The sequence below is a fragment of the Carcharodon carcharias genome, chromosome 3 (genome assembly GCF_017639515.1).
Source record: "Carcharodon carcharias isolate sCarCar2 chromosome 3, sCarCar2.pri, whole genome shotgun sequence".
In the NCBI taxonomy this organism is placed as follows: domain Eukaryota; kingdom Metazoa; phylum Chordata; class Chondrichthyes; order Lamniformes; family Lamnidae; genus Carcharodon; species Carcharodon carcharias.
In genome coordinates, this window is record NC_054469.1 from 186,004,035 (window position 1) to 186,019,011 (window position 14,977).

The window sequence follows — 14,977 nt, forward strand, 5'->3', positions numbered from 1 at the left end:
ATCCAGCAGGTTTCATGGTCATAAAAACAGAAAATGCCCCGAATGGGAGTCACACGGACTCGAAACGTAATTCTGTTCTCTCTCCACAGATGCTGCCAGACCTGCTGAGTTTTTCCGGCATTTTCTGTTTTTATTTCAGATTTCCAGCATTCCTTGTATTTTGCCTTTAATTTAGGTTTCATGGTCATTCTTTTGCCCTGATACCGTCTCACAAGTTCACACATTTATTGAATTCATTTCACAACATCATACTCAATTCAGTATTAGTTCCTCACCTATGCAAAAGGCAGCTAACAATCGCACAGCGGAATAAGGTGGGTCACAGGAAGGAAAGAATGGTTGAATCAGATAATTGGCAAATGTGATGGCGATGACAGCTTGGCATGCTGGTTCAACAATCAGCAGAGATGTCCAGAGACGCAGAAATGCCAGAAAACCTCCAAATGACTCCAGTATGTACGCATAGCTTGCACCAGATTTCTTTATGGTTGTTCCAAGTTCTGCATAGCATAGTGCTCCAAACACAGAGAATACTCCTCCCATTGCCCAGATAATCAACGAAAGGCCGTAGGAACCACTGAATATCAGAACTCCTTTGGGAGAAACAAAGATACCTGATCCAATCATATTTCCAACAATCAGGCAAATTCCATGCAACAAGGAGATATCCTTCTTAAGCCTCAGGGAGTCAGTGGCAGGTTTCTTGGAATCAGCCTCCATGTTGTCACAAAATAATGGACCAATTCAATCCGAAAACATCAGACTATATTTGAACTGAAGGCATGCCTTTGGAATCTGTAAAGACAGGTGATCAAAAAAACATTATTAGGTTACATACATAACACAGACATTCTGAAATTAAACAAGGCTCTTATGTCACTGATAAACATGCAGCAGGATTCACAATTCCTTCAGCCTAGCACAGCCACCATGGGCTGAATGGTAAAAGCAAAATAATGTGGATGCTGGAAATCTGAAATAAAAACAGAAAATGCTGGAAAAACTCAGGAGGTCTGACAGCATCTGTGGAGAGAAAAACAGAGTTAATGTTTCTACTTTATTTAGCTCTGAAGAAGGATCATACAGACTCGAAATGTTAACTCTTTCTCTCTCCAAGATGCTGTCAGATGGGCTGAATGGTCACCTTTGTGCTTAGACGTCATGATTCTATGATTCATCTTGGCTTCTTATGCACTGGGACTTATGCTCCAATATGAACTCTTGTCCATCTCAAAAATTAAATTCTACAGGCAGCCTCCAAGCTCTTTTGAATCAAGATTTGACTGTGAAAGGAGTGAATGGGATGCAGTGTCTCACGGCTGCCAAATCACACTTGCCAGTGGATTATACCAGAATAAGTACAGGCTGGCCCATGTTCAATCTAGATCTTTCCAACAGACAAAGAAAAAAAGGTCACAGCATTCAGGATAAAAAACACATTCTAATTTATTGCAATATATATTGAGCATAAAATAAAGCATTTCAGAGTTCCTCTGGAGTCTTGTTCCTTTTAGAAGGCTTTAGCCAAGTATCAATGGACATGAACACCAAGCACCAAGCAACTCCATCTTGCTTCAGTGCCTGAGAGACACTAGTCAAACAAGTACTGTACCAAAAAGCAACCCAACTATTAATAGGACTTCAAACCAATTTATCACTACAGCTGGTTTCAAATAGAAACCATGCAGCACATCGAACAAGCTACTATTCAAAGTGCAGGAATTCACACTTAATCCAGATCTCGCATTCCAGGAATCACAAAAGATTGGGGCAGTGAATCACCTACTCTTTATCAGTCTGATCATCACATGAAATGATCTCTCTTTTCTGCAAACAGCCCCAACTCGATTCTAAAATGAAGGGTTGGTAATGTAGGATGGGTGCACCAGAAGCACTGGAAGTGGAGGAGGTATGGTTAAGCAATGGGGATCCCCTTTCAGCTGCTGAGGTGGTCAGAACCCTCCACCACATCCCTGTGCTATGGAATTCTCTGACAAATTTTCCATGCTTTCCTCCTCCTCTACTATTCTGCCCCTGCCCCCAAAGCCTTTGCATGTGACCCGTGGACTCACCTGTTCAAACTGCAGTAAGTTCATTGAAAAAAATCTGCTAGAAGCTGCCTCCAATCACAAGCCACTTCTCTCCCACATTTGCTACTGATAGGCTCACTAGCAAAGATGGGAGAGAATCAGTCTCTGATTGGAGGAGCAGCAGCAGTGTGAAGGCGAGTGGCTTCTCCTTTGTTTACACAGGATCCGCTCTCTCTTGCCCTCCTGTGCAGGCACCAGCCACCTAAAGGAGCACAGGGATCAAGATGGCAGAGTGGGCTAGGAAGGTCAAGAAGAAAAAGGGTCACAGCAACAGCACCACCTGACACCCCCCCCCCCCCCCCACCCCCCCAACCCCCACAACGCCACCCCACCCCGGCCAGGGGTGAGGAAGCACAATTTGGCATCATCACAACCATTGCACTTTATTTCATGTGTAGTTGTTTAAGTCTGGTTCATTTTAGGCAATCTATCATCACACAGCAGCTAGTCCACAGCCTTACCTGAATATGCCCCTTTTGGCTGTGCCTCTGTTGTATGCATATTTAATTGATCAAAGAGTATATCTTTTTTAAAAAAAATGAAATAAAATATCACAACCTACAAACAAAGATACACAGAGCTGACTGAGAACATGAGATGAAATCATGCTGCTTCCTGATAGTGCTGATCGCTCTGCAGGCCTTCCCAAACAAGAGAAGCAAGTGATGGAAGAGTGGCGGCATGCAGGAAGCAACAAGCGTTCAGCAATCGGGAGGATGTTGGGAAGGGCTGTAGAGCAGGAGTCAGTGACATGGTCCGCAGAGTGGGTGGAGGTCAGGAAGGCCCACCAACTTGGAGGAGGTCCTGCCAGCTACCTACTGAAGTCAAGTGTCCAAACCTCATGGGCCTAGATCTGTGTGAGTGAGCGAGTTGAACAAGCGGGTCAATGCGAACAAGTGAGCGGATGAGCACGAGAACCCAGAGACTGGGAGTGAGTTGGACCATACACACCTTCCCCTCGCCCTCCCTCCCCAAAACCTATCCACAAAGCAGGCTGGAAGAGGAGGAAAACTCAGGCCGAAAGGCAACCTACTTTTGGCCCCCACTTTCATATGAATTCTGCCAAGGCCACCTTAGAGTGTGTGCCATCAGGGGCAAATACAATAGGTTAGTTAGTTAAACCCAATATCTTGGCTTGACTCCAGTCCCGACCCCTTCCCTGGTGACCAGGACTTGGGGCATATCTCTGGCTCTATCTCTGCTTCTAAAAAGGCAAAAAGATTTTTTTTTTAAAGTTAGCCCTGCTGCTTAGCACTTTTTAATGGTCATTTTTATTAATGACTCTTTTTTCAACTTATCAATTTATTGGTGGACTGGGCGGACACATGATGGATGAAATTTAATGCAGAAAATTGTGAAGCGGTACATGTTGGCAAGGAGGAGGGGGAGGGACAATATAAATTAAAGGGCAAAATTCCACAGAGGGTGTATGAACAGGGTGACCTAAGTGAATGTACACAAATTGCTGACATGGCAGGCAGGTTGAAAAAGTGGTTAAAAAGACATAGGGGATCCTGAGCTTTTTAAATAGCAGCATAGATTAAGAAAGCAAGGAAGTTATGATGAACCTTTATTAAACTCTGGTTCAGCCTCAAACGGAATATTGTGCTCAATTCTGGGCATCACATCTGAGGAAGGATGCGAACGCCATGAGAATGGTTCCAGGAACAATGGAACTTCAGGTATATGGATAAACTGGAGAAGCAGGAGCTGTACTCCTTAGAGAAGGCCGAGTGGAGATTTGATAAAACTGTTCAAAATCATGAGGGATCTTGACAGAGATGATAGAGAGAAATTATCCCCATTAGTGGAAGAATCGAGAACCAGAGGACACTGTTTTAAAGTGATCGAAAATGAGGCAACAGTGACACAAAGAAAAACCTTTTGATGGAGCGAGTGGTTAGAATCTGGAATGCACTGCCACAAAGGGTGATGCAGACAAATACATTCAGGGGTTTCAAAAGGAAATTGGTTAAGCACCTGAAGAGAAAAAAAAACCCAGAGCTACAGGAAAAGAGTGGGTGAGTTAGGCTAGCTGAGTTGCTCTTGTAGAGAGCTGGCATGTTTACAACAGGCCAAATTGCCTCTTTCTGTGCTGTAACTATTTTATGATCTTTTGTTAACATACTGAGGCACAATAAAATTGTAACCAATGCCAAGTATTGCAAAAAAAGTGGAGGCAATTTAATAGGTGTGACAGATTGAAAGCCAAATTGCTGCCATAACTGAATGACATTTCTGCTATTTATTTTCTAAATTTAAACTAAGCATTGTGACGTTTACCTATAGGAGGAGGAGAAACACACACAAAACTGGATGTACCAATCTAATATCAAATCACATAATATACACCAGTTTCAGCATCTCAAAGGAACCAGCTCACACTGCACTGAAGGAAACAGAGATTGAAGCAAACAATGTCAATGAGCAGACTACAGCAGAGATGTCCAATTGAAAGCTCGCTATTTTTGTTCCTCCAGGAAAAGCAATTTCATTTTAAATAACAGCTCAATCTTTAGCAAAATGCTGCCAATAGGATCAATCTTAGCCCTCTCAGTTTTCCTGAAGCATGAATATCAACATTCATTATGTCACGTAGATTCTTGCAAGATGTGTGCACAGGTTGGGGGGAGGGGGAAAGAGGAGGAAGGCATTTCATGAATCAAGTCTGATCATTCTGGGTCACTTTCTTTTATTAAGATTGAATTATACAATAATCTGAAGTTTGGTAAACTAGTGCTTTAAAATTAAAATCAGATAATTAGAATCAAATCTATTGTACACTTCACATATGGCTTAACATCCCATGAGCTAGTCTACAGCAGTGGCATAGGAGCTTTAGTAACAGAATTACTCCTTAGGAGAAATCCATTCACCTGGAACCCTGCAATGTGCATCTCATTTTGGCCATCTATCAAAGTCTTACAATAACCACCCAAATGTAAAAAATTCTTGGATGGTTGCCATTTAGTCATCATATAAAGCAAAAGCAACAATCATCATGGTACGGAAAGGAAGGTTTTCCCATACTTGTCAACATACATTTGTTCATTGCATTTTCAAAATTATAGCACAGCAAGCTCTGGTCCGCAATAGAGCCAATTAATATTAATGATGTTCTTGTTCAAAGGTGTCAAAATTAAGTACATTCACTTATGTCATGACCTCTTAGATATAATTCAATCTTACATTTGTAATTATTAAACCCTTTCCAGTTGTACTTCTTTGAGGGATGGTGACCTTGGTTCTGGCTGTTTTCTCAGGTCATTAAACATTCTGGGTCACTTTTTCTGAGGCACTCTCAATGGCAATGCCTGGTACAGCAAGCAACTAGTCTAAATATTACTCAACATGCTCCTCCCAAATTCTATTGGGTGGAGAACAGGCCACATATAGACCTAAAAAGCCTCCAGCTCCCAAACAATAGGGAGAGCTCAGCAACCTAAAATGTTAAATACTACAAGTGAGCAGCTCAGATCATGGCCTGATTCCTTCTACCAGCATAACCAAGGCTGGGTATGGAAACTAGTAACTCCCTCCTATGACCTCTAGCACACATAACAATTCATACACCCTCTGAAGAGACTAAAGAGTCAGAACCACAAGTATAAAGACATTATAAAAATAGATTCTCAAAAAATATGCGAAAAAGGAAGAGGTAAGTGAAAGTGATTTGGGGTCAATTAGTCAGATACAAGAGAACTTATCATGGGAAATAAAACAAGATCATAAGGAATAGAGGCAGGAGTAGGCCATTCAACCCACTGAACCTGCTTCACCATTCAACGAGATCTCGACTCCCTTGTAGTTCAAAACTCTGTTTAACTCAGCCTTGTACATATTCAATAAACGAGCCTCTATTGCTCTCTGTGGTAGGGAATTCCAAAGACTAATGACAGTATGAGGGGGAAAATCAAGAAGCTCACCACCACCTTCTCAAGGACAACTAAGGATGGGCATTAAATGCTGGCCCAGCCAACGAAGCTCGCATGCCATGAAAGAATTTTAAAAATGCACTTAAGATGGTGGTGAGCTGCCTTCTTGAACCACTTCAATCCATATGTCCATATGGTGTAGTTACACCCAGAATGCTGTTAAAAAGGAAGTTCCAGGATTTTGACCTAGCGATAACAAAGGAACGGCAATGTATTTCCAAGTCAGGATGGCATGTGGCTTGGAGGAGAAATTGCAGGTGGTGAAGTTCCTATGCATCTACTGCCTTCCCCCTTCTAGGTGGTAGGGGTCGTGGATTTGGAAAGTGCTGTCGAAGCAGCCTTGGTGAGTTGCTGCAGTGCTGTAGATATGCTGCCATTATGCATTGGTGGTGAAGAGTGGATGTTGAAGGTGGTAGGTGGGTGCCAATCAAGTGTGCTGCTTTGTTCTGGATGGTGTCGAGTTTCTTGAGTGTTGTTGGAGCTGCACTCATCCAGGCAAATGGAAAGTATTCCATCACACTACTGACTTGTGCTTTGTGGATGGTGGACAGGCTTTGGGGAGTCAGGAGGTGGGTTACTCACTTCAGAATTCCCAGCTTCTGACCGGTTCTTGTAGCCAAGTTATTCATATCGCTGGTCCAGTTCAGTTTCTGGTCAATGGTAACCCCCAGGATGTTGATAGTGGGGGATTTGGCAATGGTAATGCCATTGAATGTCATGGGGCTATGGTTAGATTCTCTCTTACTGGAGCTGGTCACTGCCTGAAACTTAAGTAGCAACTAACATTTGTGCCAACCTGAATGTTGTCAGGGTCTTGTTGCATATGGGAACGGATTGCTTTGGTATTTGAAGAGTCGCGAATGGTGCTGAACATTGTGCAATCATCCATCCACAAAACACCCCTACTTTTGACCTTATAATGGAGGGAAGGTCATTGATAAAACAGCTGAAGATGGTTGGACCTAGGACACTACCCTGAGGAATTCCTGCAGTTCTGCCCTAGGAGTGAGGTGTTTGACCTCCAATAGCCACAAACATCTTCCTTTGTGCTAGGTATGACTCCAATCTGCAGAGAGTTTCCCCCTTGATTCGCATTGACTCCAGTTCTGCTAGGGTTCCTTGATGCCACACTTGGTCAAATGCTGCCTTGACGTCAAGGGCAGTCACTTTCCACATCACCTCTGGAGTTCAGCTCTTTTTTCCATGTTTGGGCTAAGGCTATAACGTGGTCCAGAACTGAGTGGGCCTGGCAGAACCCAAATGAGTGTCAGTGAGCAGGTTATTGCTGAGTTAGTCCCACATGATAGCACTTTCGATGACTCCTTCCATCATTTTACTGATGATTGAGAGTAGACTGATAGGGTGATAATTGGCCAAGTTGGACTTATCCTGCTTTTTGTGTACAGGACATACCTGGGCAGTTTTCCACACTAATGGGTTGGTGCCAGTGTTGTAGCCGTACTATAGCAGCTTGACTAGGGGCACAGTAAGTTCTGGAGCGCGAGTCTTCAGTACTATTGCTGGAATGTTCTCAAGGCCCATAGCCTTTGCCGTATCCAGTGCCTTCAGCTGTTTCTTGATATCACGTGTGTAATGAATTGAAATGGCTGAAGACTGGCATCTGTGATGCTGGGGACCTCTGGAGGAGACAGAAATGGATCATCCATTCGGTACTTCTGGCTGAAGATTGTAGCAAATGCCTCAGCTGTCTTTTGCACTGATGTGCTGGGCACCCCCATCATTGAGGATGGGGATATTTGTGGAGCCTCTTCCTCCAGTAAGTTGTTTAATTGTCCACCACCATTCATGCCTGGATGTGGCAGGATGCAGAGCTTAGATTTGATCTGTTGGTTGTGGGATCACTTAGCTCTGTCTATTGCAAGCTGCTTTTGCTGTTTGGCACACATGTAGTCCTGTGTTGTAGCTTCACCAGGTTGACACCTCATTTTTAGGTACGCCTGGTGCTGCTCCTGGCTTGCCCTCTTGAACTTTTCAATGAACCAGGGTTAATTTCTCGGTTTGATGGCAATGGTAGAGTGGGGGATATGCCAGGCCATGAGGTTACAGATTATGGTTGTATACAATTCTCTTGCTGCTGATGGTCCACAGCACTTTATGGATGTCTAGTTGAATTGTTAAATCTATTCAAAATCTACCCCATTTAGCATGGTGGTAGTTCCACACAAGATGGGGAGTATCCTCAATGTGAAGACAGGACTTCATCTCCACAAGGTCAATGCAGTGGTCACTCCTACCAATACTGTCATGGACAGTACAGGGATTGCGCTTGAGACTCAATCAACATTTACAAATGGCTTACTCCAGCTATTTAAATGGAATTATAAACTCTCTTTAATGATAGCCATCTGTTGTCATCACCAAACCTAAAGTATGTTGTATTCTTGTTCCTTAACCTTGTATCAAGCCTCATTACTTAGTGAATCAAGAAAACATTTTAACCAGTCTGTCCCACTCCCCACAGAAGACCAAATACTGTCTCATACTGCATAGTTATCTGCAACTAACATATTTCAGAGTACTAAAACTCCTTACAACCAAATTCATCATTATCTTAATCAGAATTCTCTTCATCACGTGTCATTTTGAGAACCATCTCTTCACTTTTGGGCAATTCACCATTTAATGATACTTCAAGTCACACCTAAAGCACCTTCAAAATCTTCCTTAGGCATTGCTGAGATTCATTCACCCAATATTGTTGTTCCAATTCTGTCTTCAGCTGTAATAGCCAGGTTTGTTCAAGGCACTTTCATCTTCATTTTATCAGTTTTTAATCTGCTGTTATATTGACACCTGCATCCAGTATTTGAATTGTTTCAAAGTTGTTGTTGAGCGTTAGTAAGGTTGCACTAATACCTTGCTTTCTAGTCTTATCTAACCTTGAAGGGGCTTTGTTTCCCTTTTGTTCTGTTGAGGGGTCATGAGGACTCGAAACGTCAACTGTGCTCTTCTCCGCCGATGCTGCCAGACCCACTGAGATTTTCCATGTATTTCTGTTTCGATTTTTGTTTTGTTTCCCTTTGTCAGGCTCGAGATAGGTGGTATAGTTTAACTTCAAACCCTTTGTTAAGACCTATTTACAAAGGCCACAGGGTAAGCACATGATATTCAGGTCTGTTCTGCGCCTAGCTCTCTTGGGGCCTCTCAGTCATCTGGCTACTGATGTCACAGTTACATCATTAATATCATCATCATGGCCTAATGAACATAACTGACTCATTATTCTGCATAACTAATTGAAAAGTCAGTAATCAGTGTCCACTATTCTTTGTGTCAGTGAAATGTCTGTTTCCTCAGGAATCTTTTTAAGATAGGAGGCATCTGATTCAACAGAGTCTCCTTTCTGAAGAATCAAACACCAATTCGAATCTGTATCCTGTGCACACTTCATCCATTTAAATGATCCAGGGATCCCCGAATTGAACTTAGTGAACCATTTCTACAATCTGTTAAGGCCCACGGAATGACCATCTGATTCCTGGAAATCTATTGATTTCTGACTGCACCACAGAGGCATTTAACAAATAGTCTTTCTTGTAGATTTCATCCAGGACCTCCAAGGCCCAAACCTTACTATGATTCATCTCGCAAAATACTTTACTTCTGCTTTATTTCCTGTATATCTCATTTTCTTTTTGGTAGTCATAACCCATGTCCATGTTTCCATTTCATTCTTCACTGGTTATATGGTTCAGACTCTGAGAATATTGGAGGGCAATCATACCTCAATTTCACTTGGGCTTCCACAATGGCCACTATCATTTTGGATTTATATATGCTTCTTCTTAGTTTCCAACCTTCAACTTTAGGCAACTATTATCTGTTACCATGTATTATTCCAGAAGGTCTGGTGGTAAAGAGTAGAACCAAATCCAATCTTTACAGACTTTTATTTAGATTGCAAAACTCTTAACCCAACAAACACAGTTTCAGCCTGATCCTATGTTAGGAACACAAGCAAATCTCCAGTTAATGACCACTATCATCATACAATTATACACAACTGATATACAGTTAACAGAACTCAGTTATATGCTATCTGTATCAATGAGGTAGATAAGGGAACTGAGTGTCATGTATCAAGTTTGCAATTGACAAAGTTGGTGGGAAAGCAAGCAGTGAGGAGAACGCACGAAAGCTGTAAAATGATACATGCAGGTTAAGTATTGAGCAAGAAGTTCGACTATCACATGCAGAAGTATCAAGTTATCCACTTGGGAAGAAAAATAGAAAAGCAGATAATTTTAATGGTGAGACCCCGGGAAATGTTAGCAAGGGGCCTGAATATCCTTGTACATGAATCACAGAAGGTTAGCACGCAATTAGGAAAACAAATAGTACATTATATTCTAATCCCTTGCAATGAAGGCAAATAGTAAATAAATAAAAGCAAAAAACTGCAGATGCTGGAAATCCAAAACAAAAACAAAAATACCTGGAAAAACTCAGCAAGTCTGGCAGCATCTGCGGAGAGAAACACAGTTAAGGTTTCGATTCCGAATGACCCTTCAAGAGAAGTAAAAATAGAACAGAGGTGAAATATAAGCTGGTTTAAGGTGGGGGTGGGACAAGTAGAACTGGTGATACCACCAGACCAGACCTTCCTGTTGCTTGCCATTTCAACACTCCACTCTGCTCTCATGCCCACATGTCCGTCCTTGGCCTGCTGCATTGTTCCAGTGAAACTCAACGCAAACTGGAGGAACAGCACCTCATCTTCTGACTAGGCACTTTACTGCCTTCTGGACTGAATATTGAGTTCAACAATTTTAGATCATGAACTCTCTCCTCCATACCCACCCCCTTTCCAATCTCTCCCTTTTTTTTCCAATAATTTATATAGATTTTTCTTTTCCCACCTATTTCCATTATTTTGAAATGTATTTCCATCCATTGTTTTATCTCTACCTTTTAGCCTTTTTCGATCCCTTCATCCCACCCCACCCCCACTAGGGCTATCTGTACCTTGCTAGTGCTGCTTTCTACCCTTAATTAGAACATTCTTTAGATAATATCACCACCGTCAACACCTCTTTGTCCTTTTGTCTGTGACATCTTTTGGTTATCTCCACCTATCACTGGCCCTCTATCCAGCTCTACCTGTCCCACCCTCCCCTTAAACCAGCTTATATTTCACCTCTCTTCTATTTTTACTTAATTCTGTTGAAGGGTCATTCGGACTCAAAACATTAACTGTGTTCCTCTCCGCAGATGCCGCCAGACCTGCTGAGTTTTTCCAGGTATTTTTGTTTTTGTTTTAGAACCAGTGATAGGTGGAGATAACCAAAAGATGTCACAGACAAAAGGACAAAGAGATGTTGAAGGTGGTGATATTATCTAAGGAATGTGCTAATTATGGGTAGAAAGCAGGACAAGCAAGGAACAGAGCGCCCTAGTGGGGCTGGGGTGAAGGGATCAAAAAAGGCTAAAAGGTAGAGATAAAACAATGGATGGAAATACATTTAAAAATAATGGAAATAGGTGAGAAAAGAAAAATCTATATAAGTTATTGGGAAAAAAAGGGGGGGGGGGATCGGAAAGGGGGTGGAGATTGAGGAGAGAGTTCATGATCTAAAATTGTTGAACTCAATATTCAGTCCGGAAGGCTGTAAAGTGCCTAGTCGGAAGATAAGGTGCTGTTCCTCCAGTTTGAGTTGAGATTCACTGGAACAATGCAGCAGGCCAAGGATGGACATGTGGACATGAGAGCGGGGTGGAGTGTTGAAATGGCAAGCAACAGGAAGGTCTAGGTAATGCTTGTGGACAGACCGAAGGTGTTCTGCAAAGCGGTTACCCAGTCTGCGTTTGGTCTCTCCAATGTAGAGGAAACTGCATTGGGAACAACAAATGCAGTAGACCAAATTGAGGGAAGTGCAAGTGAAATGCTGCTTCACTTGAAAGAAGTGTTTGGGTCCTTGGACGGTGAGGAGAGGGGAAGTGAAGGGGCAGTTGTTACACCTTCTGCGGTTGCATGGGAAGGTGCCGTGGGAGGGGGTTGAGGTATAGGGGGTGATGGAGGAGTGGACCAGGGTGTCCCGGAGGGAACGATCCCTGCGGAATGCCGCCGGGGGGGGGTGAAGGGACGATGTGTTTGGTGGTGGCATCATGCTGGAATTGGCGGAAGTGGCGGAGGATGATCCTTTGAATGCGGTGGCTGGTGGGGTGATAAGTGAGGACAAGGGGGACCCTATCATGTTTCTGGGAGGGAGGAGAAGGCATGAGGGTGGATGCGCGGGAGATGGGCCGGACACGGTTGAGGGGCCTGTCAAACACCATGGGTGGAAAACCTTGGTTAAGGAAGAAGGAAGACTCCTTTCAAGTGAAGCAGCATTTCACTTGCACTTCCCTCAATTTAGTCTACTGCAATCGTTGCTCCCAATGTGGGTTCCTCTACATTAGAGAGACCAAACGCAGACCGGGTGACTCCTTTCAGAAAACCTTCGGTCTGTCCGCAAGTATTACCCAGACCTCCCTGTTGCTTGTCATTTCAACACTCCACTCTGCTCTCATGCCCACATGTCCATCCTTGGCCTGCTGCATTGTTCCAGTGAAGCTCAACTCAAACTAGAGGAACAGCACCTCATCTTCTGACTAGGCACTTTACAGCCTTCCAGACTGAATACTGAGTTCAACAATTTTAGATCATGAACTCTCCTCCATCCCCACCCACTTTCCAATCCCTCCCTTTTTTTTCCAATAATTTATATAGATTTTTATTTTCTCACCTATTTCCATTATTTTGAAATGTATTTCCATCCATTGTTTTATCTCTACCTTTTAGCCTTTTTTGATCCCTTCACCCCACCCCACCCCCACTAGGGCTATCTGTACCTTGCTTGTCCTGCTTTCTACCCTTAATTAGCACATTCCTTGGATATTATCACTACCTTCAACACCTCTTTGTCCTTTTGTCTGTGACATCTTTTGGTTATCTCCACCTATCATTGGTTCTCCTTGTCCCACCCCCAACCCCTTAAACCAGCTTATATTTTTACTTAGTTCTGTTGAAGGGTCATTCGGACTCGAAACTTTAACTGTGTTCTTCTCCACAGATGCTGCCAGACCTGCTCAGCTTTTCCAGGTATTTTTGCAAATAGTGAAGAAGTCTTATTGCAATCATATAGGGCCATGGTAAAACTACACTTGCTTACTGCTGTGTAGAGTTCTGGTCTGCCTTAGAGAGAGTCAACGTAAGTTTACTAGACTGATTCCTGAGGGGAAAAATTGAATAAATTACAGGCACAAATTCAATGTGAATGTAGTGGCTGCCATCACAAAGTTCTCAGGACTGGGAACTAAACATGTCAGATTAAAACATCTACAGAAAAGATAGAGAAAATGGTAGAGGGAAAGAAGTAGCTTTAATGATTAAGTATGAAATCAATTCTCTTCAGTAATATAATGAGGTGTAAGCAGGCAGTGGAGACTATTGGTAGAAATAGAAACAGAAAAGCATTTAGGCTTGTAATGGGATTTGTGCATAGGCCTCTTGGGGTAGCAGCTGTGAAGTGATAGATTGTGTGAACACAGTGATTAAGCAAGCACGTAGTAAAGGCAGAGCGGTTTTAATGGGGGATTTTAACTTTCTAGAGATTGGGATAAGCAGATTAGCACACAAGAAAGTGAATTTCATGAGACTGCAGATTTTTGTCAGCAACGGGTCTTAAAACCAGCAAGGGGGCATTCCAAATTAGATTTAATAATAAGTAATATCACAGACTTAATTAACAGCTTAACAGCGCTTGAAAATTTAACCAATAGCGATCATTTGTTTCAGAAACACAAAACAGCTATAAAGATGTTAATTTAGGTAGGGCTGCAGGAATCATTCTTTTAGATTGGAAAATTATGCACATCACTTTGCTATTTAAGAAAGGTGATAGAGATAAACCAGGTAGGTCAAGGCCATTTAGTTTCAGGTCTGTTGTTAGGAAATTGCTGGAGCTTATAATTAAAATAGTTTTCAACATGTTCAGTCACACTTTCATCTGATCAGACAAAAGGAGCATGGATTTATAAAGGGTATGTTGTGCACAGCAAACTTTACTGAATCTTATGAAGAGGTGACTAAAGTAGTGTATAAGGCATTGTCTATGGATGTTATTTTCATCGACTTGTAAAAGGCATTTAAATAAAGTCACTCATTAGAGACTAAAGCTGTAGGTTATAGAACTGAAGGCAAATTATGATCCTGGTTAGGAATTTGGCTAAGCAGCAGAAGACACAATAGGAGTAATGGGAAAGTCCTAATTGGTAGGTGTTGCTCAAGAATCCATGTTGGGACCTCAATTTACAGAATTTCTTAATTACATAGATGATGGAGTAGAATGCCACATATCCAAATTTGTTGATGGCACACAGATAGTTGGTAATGTAAGCAGTGCAGATGCAAGCAAAAAATTAAAGATATTAACAGATTAATTGAATGGACAAAACTGTGGCAAATGGATTTCAGTTTAGGTAAATGTAACATCATTTACTTTGGGTCTAAAAAAGGATAGAACAAGGCAGTTAGGAGGATTGCAGCATAAACTTATCAGGAACCAAGTGTTAAATTACAAGGAACGATTATACAAACTAAAGTTGTGTTCCTTGGAATTTACAAAGTGAAGGGGTGATTTGGTTGTAGTTTGCGATATTAAGGGGAACAGATGGCATATAGAGAGAGTATCTTTTTGTTGGTTGGGGCATCAAACACTAGGGTATTTTTTTAAATTCATTTTATGCGATGTGGGCATCGCTAGCTAGGCCAGCATTTATTGCCCATCCCTAATTGCCCTTGAGAAGGTGGTGGTGAGCTGCCACTGTAGCCCATGTAGTGTAGGTACACCCACAGTGCTGTTAGGGAGGAAGTTCCAGGATTTTGACCCAGCCACAGTGAAGGAACAGCGATATATTTCCAAGTCAGGGTGGTGAGTGACTTGAAGGGGA

The 14,977-nt window shown here is 42.3% G+C and overlaps 1 protein-coding gene across 6 annotated transcripts in view; it reads right to left on the reverse strand.

Annotated features, from left to right (window-relative positions):
* si:dkeyp-120h9.1 (uncharacterized protein LOC566469 homolog) overlaps positions 1 to 14,977 on the reverse strand; it is a 102,948-nt gene that overhangs the window by 74,020 nt on the left and 13,951 nt on the right. For 5 of the 6 annotated variants that reach the window (XM_041184307.1, XM_041184311.1, XM_041184305.1 and 2 more), the window contains one exon: positions 276 to 795. In XM_041184307.1, coding sequence (XP_041040241.1) covers positions 276 to 720 — 445 coding nt within the window. In that variant the 5' untranslated portion in view covers positions 721 to 795. Of the gene's footprint in view, positions 1 to 275; positions 796 to 1,144; positions 1,165 to 14,977 lie in introns of those variants that run through there. The other variant, XM_041184310.1, reaches the window with a different exon arrangement.